Here is a 19,871-nt window from a genome sequence, read left to right as displayed (position 1 = left end):
CTCCCTGGGCCAAGCATATACCACCCATCACAGTCATGGTATCTTTTAACAGTAGAACATTGAATATGACAGGCATGCACTTTTCTTGCAAAGGAGCCAAGTTCAGTTCCCAGCACTCACATGTATTGCTCAGAATTATTCAAAACCACCTATACCTCCACTTCTGGACTCCTCAGGTCCCTGCCCTCACATGCACATATATACACCCAGATACACATAATGAAAAGTATAAAATCATTTTCTCTGAAAAGGTAAATAAATGAAGTATGAGAAAGTTTATTCATTTCAGAAAGTCCTTCAGATCTACTTCTAAGGTGGCTTCACTGAAATGGTTCTTCACCGGAGCAATAGAAAACTAACTTAGTCTCCTAATTTACTCTGGATCCTTTTCCCACTCTTTGGCATCAGGACTCAAACCCAGGATGTTACCCATGTTGGGCAAATACTACCACTGTACTAACATCTCAGACACATGCCCCTCCCCTTTAGTTTATTTTGAGAAAGAGTCTCACTGTTTTGTGGAGGCTGGCTTTGAATTCATTACAAAGTCCAGGCTAGCTTCAGAATTAGTGAATCTCTTGCCTCAGTCTCCAGATAGCTTGTATTTTAGGAATGTGCCATCACATCCGGCTTATTTAGATACTTTTGAGTTACCTAGATAATACAGGATATGAGCCAATTTTAGAAGCACAGTTTCTCTAGTCTATGAAACCATAGCATAAATTAGCTTGAAAGCCAATGACATAAACTCCCAGGAAAATTCTTTATTTAAATCAGATACCCAGAATCTCTATTAGCAGAAGGAATTATGTTTATTAATACTTTTCATTCATACTACATGACTGAACTATAACATAGTATAACATTTTGTTAGTTCAATGTTCTACTTGTAGTGAAGACAGTGAAAATGCATTTGTTAATCTATCATTAGGCATTTTACATTTTTCATTATATGTGGGACACAAGTAAGAAAATGGTGAGTTGGCAGATCACTTGTGCAAGGACAGTGATTTTCATCATGGCATAATTGTTGCGTGTTTTCTCCACAGTTACATGTTTCCTATCTGGCTTTGTGACTTACTTTGCCTTCTATCCATGCTTTCCAAACTGTGATACATCTTAAATGCCTTACAATGGCAACAAGAACAATGAGACATAGGGGTTGCTAAGACATTAAAAGAATAATACAACACATTTATTTTTATGTGTATTAGTCTTTGCTTGCTTGCATGCATGCATGTATGATGTATGTATGTATGTATGTATACTATGTGTATGGCCTGGTACCTGCAGAGGCCAGAGGAGGCCAACTGATCCCCCTGAAAGTGGTTGGAGCTGGCACATGGGTACTGGGAACGGAACTCTGCTCCCCTGCAGGAGCAACAAGTGTGCTAACTAATCTTTCTAGCCTGGTTAAAGGACTGAGCTAGAGACACACATGAATGCTAGGTGGCTGAATGTAATAGGGCTTTCCTGACTTTAGAACTAAGATAGATTAGCTAAGTAGTGAGACATTTCCCACTTTAGATATTATCTTCAGTGGAGTCTATGGGGTTCATTGCTCAGGACTTATTTTCTAAGAAAATGCTTTGGAGTCTCATGAGGGTCACTTAAGTAAACTTGTATAATTAGTAGATTGTGACTCAGCACCTGACCATGTGTCTGAGTGAGGGAATTCCTTGGAGGTAAATCAGACCTTCTCATAACTGACGAGTCTAGGAACGTGCCATCATGCCTAATTCTGAAAACTTCTTTTGTTCTGTCCTTTTTCTCCTTTTTTGGTATTGGGAATTGAACCCAGGGACTCTGGCATGCTAGGCTTACACACTCTGTCACTTAGCTCTATCTCTCAATCCTTTTTTTTTTTTTTTCTTTTTAACCTTTCATTTTGAGATTGGAGCTCAGTAAACTGCACAGTTTGGCCTAGAACTTTGTAATCAGGCAGGTCTTGAATTTGTGATCTCCCAGCCTCAGCTTCCTGGGTTGCTTGGATAACAAGAATGGGCCTCCCTTGAAATTCCCATCAACTTAATTTTTCTTACTAAGCTTCATCTTTTTAAAAACCAAAACGTCAAATAAAAACAGGGACAATATTTCTTTCAGCCTAAACCTCACTTCAGCCCTGGTTGGCCTCTAAGTGGTAGCAATTCTCTTGCCTCAGTCTTCCTACTTCTGGGAAAATAAGCAGAGTACCCATAATTTGAAAAGCTGCTCATATGATGTCAAGGGCAAGAACTACAGACTGGGAGTAAAGGTTCAAGAGTCAAAAATAAAAGAGTTCTACCAAGGTGGAGGAATGCGGTGCTTTGCGGAGTGTTCATTTACTTAACAAAGGAGGGAAGAGCCCTGCTTATAAATAAGTCTCCGACCCCACCTAGCTGATTGAGTGGGAAGTTCCATTGTCTCGGTCTCCAGTCTCCAGCTGCCGACCAATCAAACAGCAGGACCCGCCATTCTCTACGCAGTAGTCCCGCCCCGTGGCGGTGTAGCCCCGCCCCGGGCAGCGCAGCCCCACCCTTCCTGCAGTGAGGCCCTCCTTATCCCGGGCCCTCTTGTGGCGTCACCTAGAAGGTGGGGACCAAGATTCAGTCCAGCGCGGTTGCCGGTGTTTGGAGGTGGACTCACGCTCACGCTCTTCTGCTACCGGTTTGTCTCTACCCGGGAGGACCTTGGTTGTCCACCCGTGGGTAGGCAGTGGAGTGCCATGAAGCGGGCAGCGATACGGTAGGTGGCAGGGCGTGGAAGGGCGCTGCCCCGGGGTGCCCACGCCTTCCCCTTTGAGGCGAGGAGCCTAGCGGGGCGGAAGAAGCCGCGGGTGGGATGGGGGTGGTGGATATTTGGCTTGGGAGGAAAGGCACCCTGTGCCAAACCCGGGCCCACCGGCCTACCCTGGAAAAATGCCACCACCCTACTTTAGCGACAGCTGACACTTTTAAAAGGGAAGACGTTGGGTGTTCCCTTGAAATTCCTTTCCTTTTGCTCACCAGGGGTGTGGCTGGAATCTTGGTGTAGCCCCTTTTTCCAAAGGCCAGTACTTTCAGTTCTGCCTTGCCTTGCCTTGCCAGCACTTTTCTCTTTAAACAAACATTTTGGGGGTTACGTGCATGACACACTTGGAATCTGTCTTAAGTATGTTATCATGCGTGTAAAGACTGTAGAGACCATTTGGCTCTCTTAAGCTGATTCATTTGTTTGGTTTAATTTTATTTAGATCTATTTTTATTATTTTATGTATGAGCATTTCTCTTGCATGTGTGTCTGTGTCCCACATGCTTGCCTGGTTGAGCCTCCATCTGGGTGCTGGGAATCAGGTCTTTTTGCAACAAGTGCTCTTAACCACTGAGCCAACTCTCCAACCCCTTGTTTGTTAATTTACTCATTTTTTTTTTTTTCGAGACAGGGTTTCTCTGTGAATCTTTGGCTGTCCTGGAACTCACTGTGTGTAGACCCAACTCGTCTCAAACTCAAAGATCTATCTGCCTGCCTCTGCCTCCCCAGTGCTGGGATTAAACACATATCAACACCCTGTTTGTTTTTGAGATAGAATTTACTGTGTAATCTTGGCTGGCCTAAAGTTGGCTATCTATATCTATATATCTATATCTATCTCTTTCTCTATCTATATCATCAACCAGACTGGCCACAAACTCACCATATATCTATCTTCCTATGCTTCTCCAGTGCTGGTCTGAAGAGCTTGAGCCACCACGTCCAGTCCAGCTCTCATCTGTTTATTTATTTATTGCTTTGACATCTCTAGCCAGGTAACCAGGTAATACTAGCAGGCCTCGGACCCATGTCAAGTCTGTCAGGTTTCAACTTTTCTAGTGTTGGGATTTACAGATGTATTTTCTCGTGCCCAGTTTAGAATGTGCCTGTGATAAGCAGCAAGGTCTTGTAATGAAAGTGCACCCTTGGACCACATAGGCCATTTTGGTAGATCTAATTTCCACCTGGCACGATTAAGGAGCATGGTCTTTAGACTGCCAGTCATGTCTGGCTGTCCCCCAGTATGCAAGGGTTTTTTTTTTTTTTTCCCCCAGCTTGCCTGGTTCCAAGAGCCCTTGCTTTGGGTTCAGAAGCCATCCCACTAATGGTGAGCCTGACTTTGACATGGCTCTCACTAATTCTGTCCTTGGTCTGCCTTTACTTTTTCTAGGACCCTCGCCGTCAGTTGAACAAGGCGTGTTATCTCCCTACCCACCAGCACCTAAGCCTTACTATTTGAAGACAGGTTGAAAGTCATTAAAAGACGGCCATGGTTACCTTTCAACATAATACGAAAGGGTTCAACACTTTTGTCACTTTGGCTTTGTGTCTTCTTTGATAAGACCTTTTAAAAAGTGTTGAAAATGTTTATGTTTATATGTGTTAGTATTTTGCCTGTATGTATGTATGCATTCCATCAGCATGGCTGGTGCCAGTGGGGGCCAAAAGAGGGCATCACATTCTTTGGAACTGAAGTATCAGAGGTTTATGAACAACCATGTGAGTGCTAGAAACCAAACCGAAGCCCTCTACAAGAGTAAGAAGTACTCTTAACTGGACTGGAGAGTTGGCTTTGTGGCTAAGGTAGTGGCTGCTCTTCTAGAGTACCCAGGTTCAAGTACTTCAGTTAAAGGAGTTCTGACTTCCTCTTTGGACCTTTACGGGCACAGACATGCATGCAGGCAGAACACCAAGACACGTAATAATAAAATCTCAAAGGAGTTTTTTTTTTTTTTTTAATAAACAGTTTTAATCCTTGAGGTCCTCTCTCCCCCAGTTTGGAAGTCCTTCCTTATAGTACTCTGTAATTTTGTGTTCCTTTCTTGTGAGTCCTCTAGAACCTGAATAGGAGCAACAATCCCTATATAGTAGTGTGTGTGTGTGTGTGTGTGTGTGTGTGTGTGTGTGTGTGTATATATATATATATATATATATATATATATATATATATATATATATGAAAAACTGGGGAGATGCTTGGTGGGTAGAAATGCTTGCTATGCAAGTGTGAAAAAATATATACATATATATGTATATATAGTATATATGTATATATATATATATATATATATATATATATATATATATACACACACATATATATGGTATAGAGTGTCTGAGGGTTATTTGGTGTTTGCTTGTGTAGATTTTTCTCAGAAGCACACAAGTCATCCCACTTGATTTAGTCTGCATGTTGAGGTATTTTCTCTGAGTAGTGGGGGTATGCCTAGTCTTGCTTGTGCTGTTGCAGCTGCAGGGCCTCGCACATCCTAAGCAAATCTTCTACCAAGCTGATACTCCCCCAACCTCTGATAATGGGGTAACATTTTTTTTTTTGCCATTTTCTCCATATTTGGAACCTAGGATGGAGCCAATCTGTTTCTTTTCACAACTTCAGGTGACTCTGTGGCTCCCTAGGCAGACCATGAAGAGGTTGAGATTCTTGGGGCTCTTTCACTAGAAAGGTTCAATCTTGGGGTTCTGTGGCCTGAGAATCCTGAAGGCCCATGGCAGTTTCCTCTGTTGAGCTGCTCTGTGAGGTTATTGGAAATAAGGAAGCTAGTAAAGTAATTTTGATGTACTAAGGGGCTGGGTGTTGATTAAGCCATTTCTACTTAAGTGTTTCATCACCTACCAGTGCTCTGAACACAGTGCTGTTAGGAGTTTTTGTCATTATGCAACATCACAGTGTGGACTTACACAAACTCAGATGACATAGCCTAGACCAAATGATAAAACTAACAGCTCCTCAGCTGAGAACCCATAGTGTAGTACTATGTTGAATAGTGTGTGCTATTGTAACATATTGGTAAGTTATTTCTCTGTCTAAAATAAACAAACAAAAAAGATAGAGTAGTAATTTGCTATAAAATAAAGAAGGGTGCATTTCTTTACCATTAACAGAGCTTACGGGACTAGAAGTTGTTCTAGATGAGTCAGCTTAAAACACAAATATATTGTACAGCTGTTAAAACTCTATTGTTCTTCAAATCACTGTTCTGTAAGTGTTCAAGGTTTAAGGGACTAGAGAGATGGCTGTGTGGCTAAGAGCACTTGCTGCTCTTCCAGAGGACCTGAGTTTGGATCTCATACCTGTTTCAAACAGCTCACAGCCACCTGTAACTCCAGCTCAGCAGAGTCATTGCCCCACAGGACATCCTCCCTCCCACACATACATGTGCACATACCTACATACAGATGCATACATACCTCAGCCTCTCAAGTGCTCTGATTGCAAGCACGTGCCACCACCCTTGATTTTATGTGTGTTAGAAATGGAACCCAGGGCCTCAAGCATGCTGGGCGAGCACTCAACCAACCCAGCTATCTGCTCAGTCCAGATATAAAAATACTTTTTAAAGTATTCAAATTCCCCTTTGAATATATTTCTAATTTTAAGGCTGCATACAGAAATTAGGGCCTTAAGACTGAATTTCCAAATATTTTGACTTAGGTGTTTTTTTTTTATATTTAGTTCTCCCTTTTTATGTTTCTGGGGTTTGAAATCAGGTCCATTTTGTCTTTCAGTAAATGTTAGCAACAGAAATGACTAGCTGTTCTTTTTGCAGCATGTTCTTCATATGGGGTCTGTGTGCATGTGGGGTAAGGTGGTGTATGCGCATGTATGTGTGCAAGTATGTTTGTCCATGTTTGCATGCTGAAACAAGAGGTCATCAGGCATCCTGCTCTATCACTTGCCTTATTCCCATAAGACAGTAGCTCTCACTGAGACTAGAGATTATCATCTAGGCTAGACTGGCTGGCTAACAAGCCCTGATCTTCCCGTCTCTGGGGTTATAGGCATACATGCAGCCACACCTGACTTTGTATGTGGTTGCCAATATCTGAATCCAGGTCTTCATGCTTGCATAGCAAGCATTTCTACCTGCCAAGCATCTCCCCAATTTTTCCAATGCTTTGTATTGAAAAAAAATTGTGTGTATATCTACATGATCTCTCTCTGTCTCTCTGTCTCTGTCTCTCTCTGTCTCTCTGTCTCTCTGTCTCTCTGTCTCTGTCTGTCTGTCTGTCTGTCTGTCTGTCTCTCTCTCTCTCTCTCTCTCTCTCTCTCTCTCTCTCTGTGTCTGTTTGTGTGCATGTGGTGGTCAAAGGCCAGCTTTGTGGAGTCAGGTTTTTTCCTTTTACCTTTTTGTGGGTCCTGCAGATTGAAACACATCTTGCCAGAATCATGACTTTATCACTCTCCACATCCTGTTATGTTCTTTCAAACTAGGTATGTTCTAATTCAGAACCCTGGTTTGTGGGGTAGCAGAAGGCTATATAACCTACTTCCATGAGTAATAGATTTGAACTCAGAACAGTGAAAAATAGAAAAATCTAAATGACATTCTGAGAAAATTCCAATTTGAAGATTAAGATCAAGAAGACCAAAATATTAATCTATGTAGAAATGTACAGAAAAGGGAAAGATTATCAATGACAAAATACAGAACATAAAGACTAAAGTCCTCCAGCAAGCATTTCTGTTTTAGTGGGCCAGCAGAGATGGTGTCACAGCTAAATAAGATGACCAGGTAGCCAAGGACTTAAAAATTCCAATGAGCAAGTATGCATAATTAAGTGTTCTTTTGCAAATGAATTAATTGGCTTGGTGAAAGGTCAAAGATTTATTCTGGCAACACATAATTGTCAAAACTACATTCCTGAGGGACTTCCACTCACTGAATGCTGTAATTCAGTAGCTTGGAGTCTAAGGAAAGGTAAAGATATAATTTTTTTGGTTAGTCATTATCCTCACATTGTATAGAAAGAATTGGCAATTAACTTGTGCTATAATGACTTGCCAGTGTTTGGTATTCTTGATTCCTTCAATAGCTTTTCCAGTGTGTGTGTGTGTGTGTGTGTGTGTGTGCGTGCGTTTGAAAAAACAGCCTCATCATTTAGCCCTCACTGTGGCTGGCCTTGAACTCACAAGGATCTGTCACCATACCAGGCTTATATATATATATATATATATTATTACTGGTATGGTAGTGTATGGTTAAGAGTCAACACTTAAGCGAAAGTAAGCTAAAATCAACTTCCCTAGTTGATTTTTGAGAGGGTTGCTAAGTCCCTTTTGAGTACATAGCTCTTATTTTATTTCATTAGCGACCTAGGAAATGTCTAGACAAGTGAAATAAGTACTTTGAGTGCAAAGGGCTGATTCAAAGTTCAAAGATGATTAGTTTGTAATTGGGTTGATCTTACTTATTGAGGAAGTATGGTGTGATAATAAAGAGCAAAGTAAATGTTCATAATTAATGTGCTCATTTGCTTAGGAAATTAGTTCTGGGCTTCTGAAGCCAATAAAATGGAACGGGCAAGATGGATCCATTAAACCTCATCCACATCTTTTGTTTATTTTGCAGATAATTATAATGTTTGTCTTGATCTCAAGAAGTAGTTGGGCTGAGGATATATAGCTCAGAGGGAGAGCACTGGCCTAGCATTTTTAAGGCCCTGGGTTCAATCCCTGGTATTACAAAAACAAAACAACAAAAAAAGTGCCAACTTCCAATTTGTGTGCCAGGTGTGGTAGGGCATGCCTATAATTGCAGCACTCAGAAGGTAGAGGCAGGAGAACCTCAAGCTTCTTCTTCAGCTACATATCAAGACCATGAGACCCTGTCTCAAAGAAACCAAAAAACCAGGAAACACTTTCTTGAGAAATCCACACCGTTCTTGAGGCCTGTCCTTTCCCTGGTCACCTTTCTTTCTATTAATTTCCATGTTTAGTTCTATCTTAAAATGTATTCCTAATAAACTCTACTTCTAAAACATAAGGAGTTACGGGGGCTAAGGGTTTGAGGGTGTGGCACAGTGGTTTAGCTTGCACGTTACTAGGTTCAGTCTTCAGTCAGGGCTCATGGATCCTATCACAAAAATCAAAAGTAGAGGCAGTCAGGGTATATCAGTGAGTAAAAGTACTTGGCTGATAACCCTGGAACCCATGTAAATAGTAAAAAAAAAAAAAAAAAAAAAAAAAAGAAGCTGAATGTTCTTTAGTGCCAGCATTCTTATGGCAGTTTAAGAGACAGAGATAGGAGAATCATAAGGAATTTCAGGGGCCAGCTAGTCTGGAGTTTGCAGCATGGCAGGAAGAAAAGAGACACTGCCTGTCTTAGGGTTTTACTGCTGTGAGCAGACACCATGATCAAGGCAACTCTTTTAAGGATAACATTTAATTGGAGCTGGCTTACAGGTTCAGAGGTTCAGTGCAGTATCATCAAGGTGGGAACATGGCAGGGTCCAGGCAGGCATGGTGCAGGTGGAGGTGAGAGTTCTGAATTTTCATCTGAAGGCTGCTAGCAGAATACTGGCTTCCAGGCAACTAGGATGAGGATCTTAAAGCCCATGCCTACAGAGACACGATTCCTCCAACAAAAAGCTACACCTCCAAATAGTGCCACTCCCTGGGACAAGCATATTCAAACCCCATACTGCTTCAGTCTTCTGACCACTACACATCACACAAGCACAGAAAAGAAATTATAAAAAAAATATAAGGACTACCCTTAAATCACATACTTGTAAACTGAAAACTCCTATAAGATACATACTAAAGCTGGTGTGTGGCTAGATACTGTGGAAGAAGTGAGGCCTTACTGTACGATTCCTAGAGAAGCAGCTCTGGAAACTATTTTAAATAAGCTTTCTCTTGCTTTACAGGCTTTGGACCTTGAACAAGGGGCTTCTTACTCATGGCAGAGGACTGTCTCAAGGATCCCAATACAAAATAAGTGAACCCTTACACATCCATCAAGGCAAGCAGGGTGTTTTTATTCTTTTGTGCCTACATGATGAAAAAAGCCCATTTCCCTTTGGAGGTGCACAGCATGATAGTTTAGCAATAATGAAACATCCCTGTTAAAAATGTATATTTAATTAATTACTATGTATGTGGGGTATGGTTGGATATGTAGACAGAAATACATGTGCATGTAGAAACATCAGTTTCCTTCGGAGGGAACACGTGGTTCTGAGGTACCTGAGAACTGAATTTGGGTCTTTTGCAAGAGCATTACCTGCTCTTAACCACTGTGTCATGTCTCCATCCCTGAGACATACATGTTAAGTGTCTATATTTCATAAACATGAAGTAATGAAGATAGCTGTGTAAAGCTTTAGGTGGAAATCAGAGAATCTGAGTTGTTCCTAGGAGTCTTGGGGACTGAGTTGTTTCTTATTTCTACTTCTTATAAAGAGGTACAGAAGATGCAAACACAGATCTAGTGAATAAGAAATGAGCCTACCCTTTGTACCAACCTAAACCCTTGTAGGTAGTTATGATGGCTTTCGTTAATGTATGCTTAGTTGCAGTTAGTTTCACTCACTACTGTCACGTACAGACTACAGAATGCCTTAGACATTAAGAGTTCATTAAAATTAAAATTGTTTAATCTTTAAAGGTTCTACGAGAGAGAGAGAGAGAGAGAGAGAGAGAGAGAGAGAGAGAGACTGAATGAGAGAGAATATTAATGTGTTTAAAATTAATAATTCTTGATCAGAACCTACCAGTCTTTACACTGACGAAACTAGTGAGAACTTTTGTGTCAGTAATGTGTGCACTCTTTGGGATATGTTGTATACATTTTTTTACTCAGGAGGAAATTAAAAAATAAGACTAACTTACTAATGTCTATGTTTTGCAGTTCTTTGTGATTTAACTATATTAGTGTATACACTGAGTTTGTGATATATACACAGCAGTCTGATAGAAACTCCAGCACTTTTATGAGACTGAATGTTATTCTAACCACAATTTGGTTTTGATCATATAGTTATTGAAGGAACAAGTATAGCTACATTTAATTTCCCATGACTGGAATGAATAGTTTGATGACTTAGTTACTGAAATACCAAGTATAGCTACATTTAATTTTCTATGGCTGGAATGTATATTTTGAAATATAGAAAAAAAGCTATTTGAAATATTACACATTTATTTTCTAATTTCAAATTACTGCTGACTGTCTAATTATTTCCCCCTTTTTATATAGCACATTCAACTATCCATGGGAATCATGGTGTGTGGTGATATCAATTTTTTCTTCAGCATTTAGGTTTTGTTTTAAACTACTTCACTCTTGTACAGTGGGCATTAATTAAAATTAAATCACACTCTTTGCTTTACCTGGATTTAAGTCTTGCTTTATTTCTCTGGTGTAAATTGCTCTAATTAGAATAGTGTAAAAATGTAAAAACTAAATTGCAATAAACTCGGTTTTGGATATTAGTATTAGTAGCTGAACTAAGTAATTTGATCTGATGTTGTCTATAAGAAGATGGGTGGAGATTTTACTTATAAATATCTTTGTTCCCAGACTAGGAAGATAGCTCACTTGGTAAAGTACTTGCCATGCAGGCCTGAGAAGTGAGCTTGATCCCTAGTACCCATGTCAAAAAGCCATGTGTAATGCCATACACTTGTAATCTCAGCACTAAAGACATGGAGTCATGTGGATACCCAGAACTCACTGGCCAATTAGCCTAGCTTACTTAGCAAGCTCCAGGCCAGTGAGAGACAGTGTCTCAAAACAAACAAACAAACAAACAAACAAACAAGGTAGATTACACCTAAATAATGATACCTACACTTGATCTCTGGCCTTTACATATGTACATACATGCAGAAAAGTGTTCAATCCTAAAGAGACTAACTTCTTGATTTTGATAAAGCCCCTTTGGGTAAAAAATTGAAAAATTCCTTTCTGACTTATTTCAATAAACCTCTGTAATTGGCAAAAGTATGTGTATTTGCACTGAGGAAGCTGCATAATTGAGAGAACAGAGGCCTGATTCCTTCCCTGTGCTGTTTGTAGTGGCACTGGATGGAATTCCTGAATCTTTTGATACATTTTGAGTGCCTTAGAAACTTTCCTTAGTTCCTGAACATCTTGCCTTAACCCAGCTTTGCTATTTCTTGGTTTCATAGAATAAAGTCTTTATCTTTGTTTCAGTTCGAGACAAGCTGCGGGAGATTGTAGGCGTATCCACAGTCTGGAGGTATGGACTTTCGTCTTTTATCCCCAAGGGATCATGCTAAGTGATAGTTAGGCTTAGATGCTGATCCCCTTCTATGGTCGGAGAGCCCTGTGTAGAGATAGGGCTTTCTGCTGAGAAGGAAAAGAGCCACATCTTAGTGTAGTGATCAGCTGATGCCTCATTACCATGAAAGAATGTGATTTATGTATATTGTGCATTTTCAAAACCTGTTTGGGTATATTCACTGATTTTTCAGAAGAAAATATATGATATGCTTATGACATATTTTTTCCTATTTCAGTCTTTTGTTTACACACATTAAAACTGAAGTTCAGAATTGGGACTTGAATTCAAGTCTTCTGATTTTACTATTTCTTTTCTTTTTTTTTTTTTTGGTTTTTCGAGACAGGGTTTCTCTGTGTAGCCCTGGCTGTCCTGGAACTTACTTTGTAGACCAGGCTGGCCTCGAACTCAGAAATCCGCCTGCCTCTGCCTCCCAAGTGCTGGGATTAAAGGCGTGCGCCACCACGCCCGGCCCGATTTTACTATTTCATATAGCTTTACTATTGAAAGTTCTATGACCTGGGAAAGTCCTGTGTTTTGGGCAATGGATAGAGCAGATCTTTACCCAAGTCTAGAGATCCTTTGCTGAGAAGGCAGGGAAGGGCAGACTAGAGTAGTGCACTGTTTGTGGGACTCAGGCTCAATCCGGAAGATTGAGAAAAGGCTTGGATGGATAGGTTAAGGGCACTCATCAGGATAATCCCCAGAGTGGGCTTGGAGATAGAATGTTTCCTGGAGGAAGTCTACTGGTTGGCTGAGGTGTAGTATTAAGTGGCCAGACTAAGCCAAGGCACTGCATGTAAGACCCAGAAACACAAGGATTAGGCTGTAGGAGGTACTCACCAGGCTAGACCCTAGTGGAGGACTTCTGACCTCTGGATAATAAAGGTGGAGCAAATGGACCTGTGGGTGGATTCAGGTAGTCCTGGTGGAAGTCTAGAGATTGTCTGGGGTACAGGAGGAGGTGGTCAGACTAGAACTTATATTTTAAAAACAACATCAAGGTGCAACAATAGTTTTAAAAGTTGCATCTGGTGGTTTTTGACATCTCCATTTTTTCCCCCAGGAATTCAACTTTCACAAGGCTGAGCTATTTGTGTTGAGAGTATTGTACATTCTTAATTTAACTTGTTTGTCTGATTTTAGTATTTTTTGTAAGCCAAACTCTTTTGGCAATAATAGTTGATCATTTAACTTTAGAAGGACTTTGTATGTAATAGTGCTATTAACAGTTTTAGTTTCCCGATGCTTTTTCTTTTGTGTTATACTTTCATATCCTGTTTTCCTCTTTTATCTTTGAAAAATGTTTTCTTCCTTTCTACCTTTTATTCTGCTTTGCATACATCCTTTGTATATCATTCAAATTTTTTTCTTTGTCTCTTTTCTGAAACTGAAGGGAGAGGGGAGGGAGAGGAAGAGGGAGAGAGAGAGAGAGGAGAAAGAATATGAGGACAAATATGAATCTGGCAGGATACTGAGACTCTGAAGTAGTGTTATCACCCTGCCTGTTGTCTCTTTTCCATTTCTTGCTTAGTATTGAATTCAGGACTTTGCATATGCTAGGCAAGTGTCCTACCACTGAGCTATGTTGCTAGTATAAATAAGCCTTTTAAAAGATATATTTATTTTTTAGGTGTATAGGTGTTTTCTCTATATTCATGTATGTGCATCATATGTGTTCACTGTCTGAGGATGCCAGGAGGTGGCATCAGATCTTCTAGAACTGTAGTTACAGATGGTTGTGAGCCATCATATGGGTGCTGGGAATCCAATCAGAGTCCTACACAAGCAGTGCTCTTAACCACTGAGTGATATCTCAATTCCTGAAGAAACTTTTTGGTCAGTTGACTGTGTATCCCAATTAAATGTATCGATATCAGTAAGTATGGATTTCTTATGCATACACCTAGTCCCCAGCTATTTCAGTTGGTAGAGCATGAGACTCTTATCTACAAGCTTAAAAATATCATTAGCAATGCTCAGTTTTTTCAAGAAGGTCATGAGAAAGGAGTGAAGGGATTGAAGATGAGGCAGGTACAGAGCTCCCTTTCTTCCACTTATTATGTCTGACTATCATGTTTGAGGGGTGGGTACTGGAATGTTTGAGGGGTGGGTCAGCACTGTTCTTGTTTTATGAAGCTTTACCTTTTCTTCTCAGAGACCATGTAAAAGCAATGGAGGAAAGGAAGTTACTTCATAGTTTTTTGCCTAAATCACAGAAAGTCCTACCACCGAGGAAAATGAGGGATAGTTACATCGAAGTTCTCCTACCTTTGGGTACTGACCCTGAACTACGAGACAAATATGTGACTGTTCAAAATACAGTAAGGTAACTCTGTATTATATTCATTATTTCCATTTGTTTTAATTTTTAAAAGCAACTACTGTCAGATACAATTCATAAACCTTCTAGTTCATTTATTTAAAGTGTGTGACTGTAGTTCAGTATAGTGAAGGAGTTGTATAAGTATCACTACAATCATTTTTAGAGCCCTTTTATTATCACAAAGTACAAGTAAAGGAAATTCATTGTGACTTTCATTTAATTCATATTTTGCTTTGTTTCACAGATTTGGCAGGATTCTTGAGGACCTTGACAGCCTAGGAGGTACTAGTATTTGTATTCCTAATAACAGTTATGAGTAGACAGTGAATCCTTGATAGAAAAGGCCATTTTATTCTATTTTTTTATTCTAGACATATGAGGACATAAAAGGGCAAAAAATATTTTTCATTGTCATATTGTTTTTATTCTAAACAAAGATTTCTCTTTAATAGAGTTACCATTCAAATGAGCCTCATTTATGATGACTTCTAGTTGTAAAATTTAGTTTAGCTGCTGGGGATTAAAGTCAAGGCCTCAAGCATGCTAAGCACAGACTCTAGATGTAGTTCTATCTGCAATGTCAGGGCACACTATTATCTAGGTATGACATGGCCATTGCATTCTTGAGCTTTCAGCAAGTTACTGACTGTACAAGGACTATATAAGATTGGGCCCTTGGAAATTCCAACATAGAGGGTAAAGAGGCACTGCCTCTCTTGGAAGCTCTATGTGCAGTTAAACTGTTGCTAGGCTGGAGGGGCTTATGATCTTTCTCCCCTCCCTGAGGATCTAGAGACAGTCGGTTGCTGGGGAATGAAGGAATATTTCCTTCCTTCCTTCCTTCCTTCCTTCCTTCCTTCCTTCCTTCCTTCCCTCCTTCCCTCCTTCCCTCCTTCCCTCCTTCCCTCCTTCCCTCCTTCTCTCCTTTTCTTCTTCCTTCCTTCCTTCTTTCCTTCCTTTTCTTTCTTTCTTTCTTTCTTTCTTTCTTTCTTTCTTTCTTTCTTTCTTTCTTTCTTTCTTTCTTTCTTTCTTTCTTTCTGAGACAGGATTCTCTGTGTAGCTATGGCTACTGTATTAGTTAGGGTTTTACAGCTGTGAACAGACACCATGACCAAGACAACCCTTTTTTTTTTTAAGAGTTTTTTATTTTATTTTTATGAGTACACTGTAGCTGTCTTCAGACACACCAGAAGATGGTATCAGATCTCATTACAGATGGTTGTGAGCCACTCTGTGGTTGCTGGGAATTGAACCCAGGAACTCCAGAAGTGCAGTCAGTGCTCTTAACCTCCTGAGCCATCTCTTCATCTCCAAGCTCCAAGGCAACTCATAAGAATGACATTTAATTGGGGCTGGCTTACAGGTTCAGTTCATTATCATCCAGGCAGGAGCATGACAGTGTCCGGGCAGATGTGGGGCTTGAGGAGCTGAGAGTTCCACCTCTTGTTCCTAAGGCAGCTAGCAGAAGACTGGCTTCCAGGCAGCTAGGATGAAGGTATTAAAGCCCATGCCCACAGTGGCACATCTACTCCAACAAGGCCACACCTATTCCATCAAAGCCACACCTCCAAATCGTGCCACTCCCTGGCCCTCATAGGCTTGTTCAAACATATAAGTCTATGGGGGACATTTATAAACCCAGCATAATGAAAAATATAGTCTATAGCAGTCTTAGCAGTGTTAAAAGTCCAAAGTTCACGGACTCTTCTGAGATTCATCCAATCACTTAACTGTAACCCCAAATGCAAGACAGGAAACAAGCTGGGCAAACTCCAAACTCTGCATCTCTATGTCTGATGTCAAAGCAGTCTTCAGATTTCCAACTCTTTTTTCATTTTTGTTGACTGCAACAAACTTCTTTCTCCTGGACTGGTTGCAATCCCTGTTAGCAGCTTTCCCCAGCAGATAGCCTATGGTTCTGGCATCTCGAACATCTTGGGATTTCAAAGACAACTTCAACATTACAGCTTCTTGTTCTAATGTCTTGGATCCACACATAATCTTCTGAGGTCCTCCAAAGGGCCTTCATCACTTCTGGCCCCTGTAGCGCTCTAGGCTCTGGTTGACTCCACTCTGCTGCTGCTACTGTTGTTCTTGGGGGTACTGGCATCTCCAATATGCTGGGGTCTTCTGATGCAACCAGAATTCACCAATAGACTCTCATAGGCTCTCTTCATGGTCCCAAGCCTCAACTTCTTTGCATGACCCCTTCATGCCTTCAAAACCAGGACCACCTGGGTGACTCTTACACATTGCCAAGCACAGCTGCAACAGGAGATACAACCTTGGCTATCTCTGCAACAAAGCTTCTCCGTGCTCTCAGAAAATGATTCCCAGAAGATTTTACCACCACAGTGATGATGGTCTTTTCTTAATCACCACTAATTTCTTAGTATATTATATATTTTTCCTTTCTAAGTTTGCTATGCTTGTTCAAAATGCTTTTCACAAGACTTAACTAGAGAACAAATTCTCTGCTGGGCTTTTTTGAGACTTACTTTGTCAATGCAATTAATATAAATCTCTTTACCTTAGCCTTAGGTAGACTCTTCATACAAGGACAAAAAGCAGCCTATTCTTTATCAAATACCACAAAAACAGTCTGTAGGCTACATACAGAAATTCTTCTCTACTTAAATCTCTTAGGTCTTCATAGTTCAAATCACTCTCAGCAACAAACTCTTCCATATTCCTAATAGGATAGCCCATTAAACCCCATTTAAAGCATTCTGCTGCTTTCCAATCCAAAGTCCCAAAATTCACATTCTTCCAAACAAAAGCATGGTCAGGCCTAGTACAGGAATACCTCACTCCTGGTACCAACTTCTGTCTTAGGATTTTATTGCTGTGAACAGACACCAGGACCAAGACAACATTTAATTGGGGCTGGCTTACAAGATCAGAGGTTCAGCCCATTATCTTCAAAGAGGAAGTATGGAAGCTTCCAGGCAGATATGGGACCAGAGGAGCTGAGAGTCGCACCTCTTTTTCCTAAGACAGCTAGCAGAATATTGGCTTCCAGGAAGCTAGAATGAGGGTTTTAAAGCCCATGCCCACAGTGGCACACCTATTCCAACAAGGTCACACCTACTCCAACAAGGCCACACCTCCAAATAGTGCCACTCCCTGGGCTAGGAATACTCCGACCACCACAGCTACCCTGGAACTAGCTCTGTACAACAGCCTAGTCTAGAACTCCTTACAGAGATCTACCTGCTTCTGGTTCCCAAGTGCTGGGATTAGAGGTGTGCTTCATCACCATCACCATCCCCCTTTCCCCCATCCCTGGCTTGAGACATTTTATTCAGTTGGTATAGTCACTGGCACATTCTGCTATGTTCATATAAATAATCCTTCACTTATGCCCATGTAAGCACTCCAATTAATCTCATTGGGTCACTATATTTTTAAAAAAGAGTTTTAAAGACAAGATACAGATACCATATAAAGAATTATTTTCCCTGAATCATGTGTGAGAGAGTAAATCGCAGACCATCATATATTTTAGTGTGTATTTCCTATTAAGAAGAACATTTCCTACATCAATACTACCATCTTTAATCCTCAGGGCCTATTTAGTCTAAACTAGTGGTCATTTATTAAAGAAGAGTTCGCTTCTCTAGCATAGGTTGCATTGGATAATTGTGTTGGGAAAGGATTCTGAGTCTTTCCTTGGTTTCTGTAAGCTTGACACTTTGAGGGTTGCAAGCTGCTTTTCTTATATATTGTGACTCAGGAATTCCTCTTTTTAGTCCGAAAATCAGTGGAATATCATCTTAGTCTATTTGATCTACCTTTTGTTTTGTGTGTGTGTGTGTGTGTGTGTGTTCATAGTCATGGCTGCAATGCATTGTGTTTACACATGCATGCAGAGAGCAGTGATCAATGTCAGGTGCCCTCCTCAGTTGCTTTTCATATTCGTTTTGAACACAGCTCTCTTACTGAACCTGGAGCTCACAGATTGACTGACTGGCTACCCAGCATGCCCCAGGGATCCTCCTGTCTTGACCTTTACAGACTGAGGTTACAGATGCAATCCTGGCTTTTTATATAAGTCTTTATGAATGTGTGGTAAGCACTTTATAAAATGGAGCCTTCTCAATGGCCTGGCTTTTAAAAATGTGTCCACCATCATTCTTTGAGTACTGTCCAGTAAGACATTCTAGATTCACCCTATCTTTTCTCTGGCCCAGCTGGACAGTTAGCCAAATCTCCAAAGAATTCTAGTTCTTTTTAATGGAGAACGACATTTAGAAAGCAAGGATTGTGTGCTGGGAGTTGTTGCTATTGGTTGTTACTGTTCCTGTATGCTCGCTGTTGGGTGAGCTGGGATATTTCTGTCCATGAGCATACATTTACATTTGTTTACTTACTGATCTCTCTGTATATGGAAACTACTTTTATACTGGTAGCTTCAACTTGACTTTAGCACTGTGTGGTTTGCACTTACTTCCCTTTTCCAGTTATCTCCATTATCCTTAATATACTTACTAACTTGACCAGTGTCCTGCATGCAACCCATTTACCAGGGCCACAACCTGAATTCCTCCTGGCATGTCCTTTATGTCACTTGGACTCTGATATCCTGAGCCAGGTCCTTTTTGCATGGTCATCTTCCTCGTTGTGCTTAAGCTGCAATGTGCTGCCATTGCTTTCGTCACTCACCCCTCTGCATGAGTGTCCTATTGACACCACTCAGGCTCTCTGCTCCAGGCTGCCTTTCTTACTCCTAATGACAAACTGAGCTGTTGGGAAAAGGCTGGAAGAAAGACCCCAATATTTCTTAAAGTACACACAAGACTACTTACATGTAGCCACCCTCCTCCTGAAGATTAATTACAATTAGTGGTATTTAAAAACTGTACACATTTATATTTGTATATCTTACTTTGGTTTATTTATCTGTCGATATAGTCACAAAGTCCCTTGCCATTGCCCTTAGTTTCCCTTTTAATGTTCTTACAGTTATTTTGCGCGTGTGAACAGGCAATCAAAGGGCTGCTGTGGGAGTTGGTTCTCCCTTTCTGCCTTGTAGATTTTGGAGATGGACCTCTGAGGTCATCAGGCTTAGCGGCAACTGCCATTAGCAGCTGAGTCAACTTGCTGACCTTAACCTTGTGTTCTCTCTCATTGCCTCCTGTGAATGGCCAACCCCTTCCACCTGTTCTCTTAATACTTTTACTTCTGTCTTCAAGTAACTTGCCTTATCAAGTATGCCTTTTGCTTTGTATCCCAAGCCATTTCCCAACTTAACTTTTCCTGAATGTTATGAAACATTAAGGTTCTCCATCTTAAAATGAAATGTAGATAAACTCCCTTCCTCTTATAAGCACTCTCAGATTCTCTTTCCCATTCCTTTATTGCTGATTTACTGGAACGAATTAGAAAGGTTGTTTTGTTTCATTGACCTTTATTGAGACCTGTTACGTGTTAGACTGCTATGCTCTGGTTTCTCCTCTTCTGTGTCATTAAAAACATTCTTGCCACACTCACCATTGGCTTCTTT

General features: G+C 40.6%; 1 protein-coding gene across 1 annotated transcript in view; it reads left to right on the top strand.

Moving 5' to 3' along the window:
* Nucleotides 1–2,511: 2,511 nt before the first annotated feature.
* Nucleotides 2,512–19,871, top strand: part of Acot9 (acyl-CoA thioesterase 9) — a 39,556-nt gene continuing 22,196 nt past the window's right edge. The window contains exons 1-5 of the mRNA XM_021153108.2: nucleotides 2,512–2,724; nucleotides 9,661–9,755; nucleotides 11,952–11,997; nucleotides 14,198–14,368; nucleotides 14,610–14,647. Of these exons, the coding sequence (XP_021008767.1) occupies nucleotides 2,705–2,724; nucleotides 9,661–9,755; nucleotides 11,952–11,997; nucleotides 14,198–14,368; nucleotides 14,610–14,647 (370 nt within the window). The 5' untranslated portion in view covers nucleotides 2,512–2,704. The remainder of the gene's footprint in view (nucleotides 2,725–9,660; nucleotides 9,756–11,951; nucleotides 11,998–14,197; nucleotides 14,369–14,609; nucleotides 14,648–19,871) is intronic.

This window comes from Mus caroli, unplaced genomic scaffold (assembly GCF_978045245.1).
Source record: "Mus caroli unplaced genomic scaffold, Mus_caroli_1 scaffold_5, whole genome shotgun sequence".
Classification (NCBI taxonomy): Eukaryota; Metazoa; Chordata; class Mammalia; order Rodentia; family Muridae; genus Mus; species Mus caroli.
Note: the sequence above shows the minus strand (reverse complement) of the source record. Positions and strands in the feature narration are given on the sequence as shown.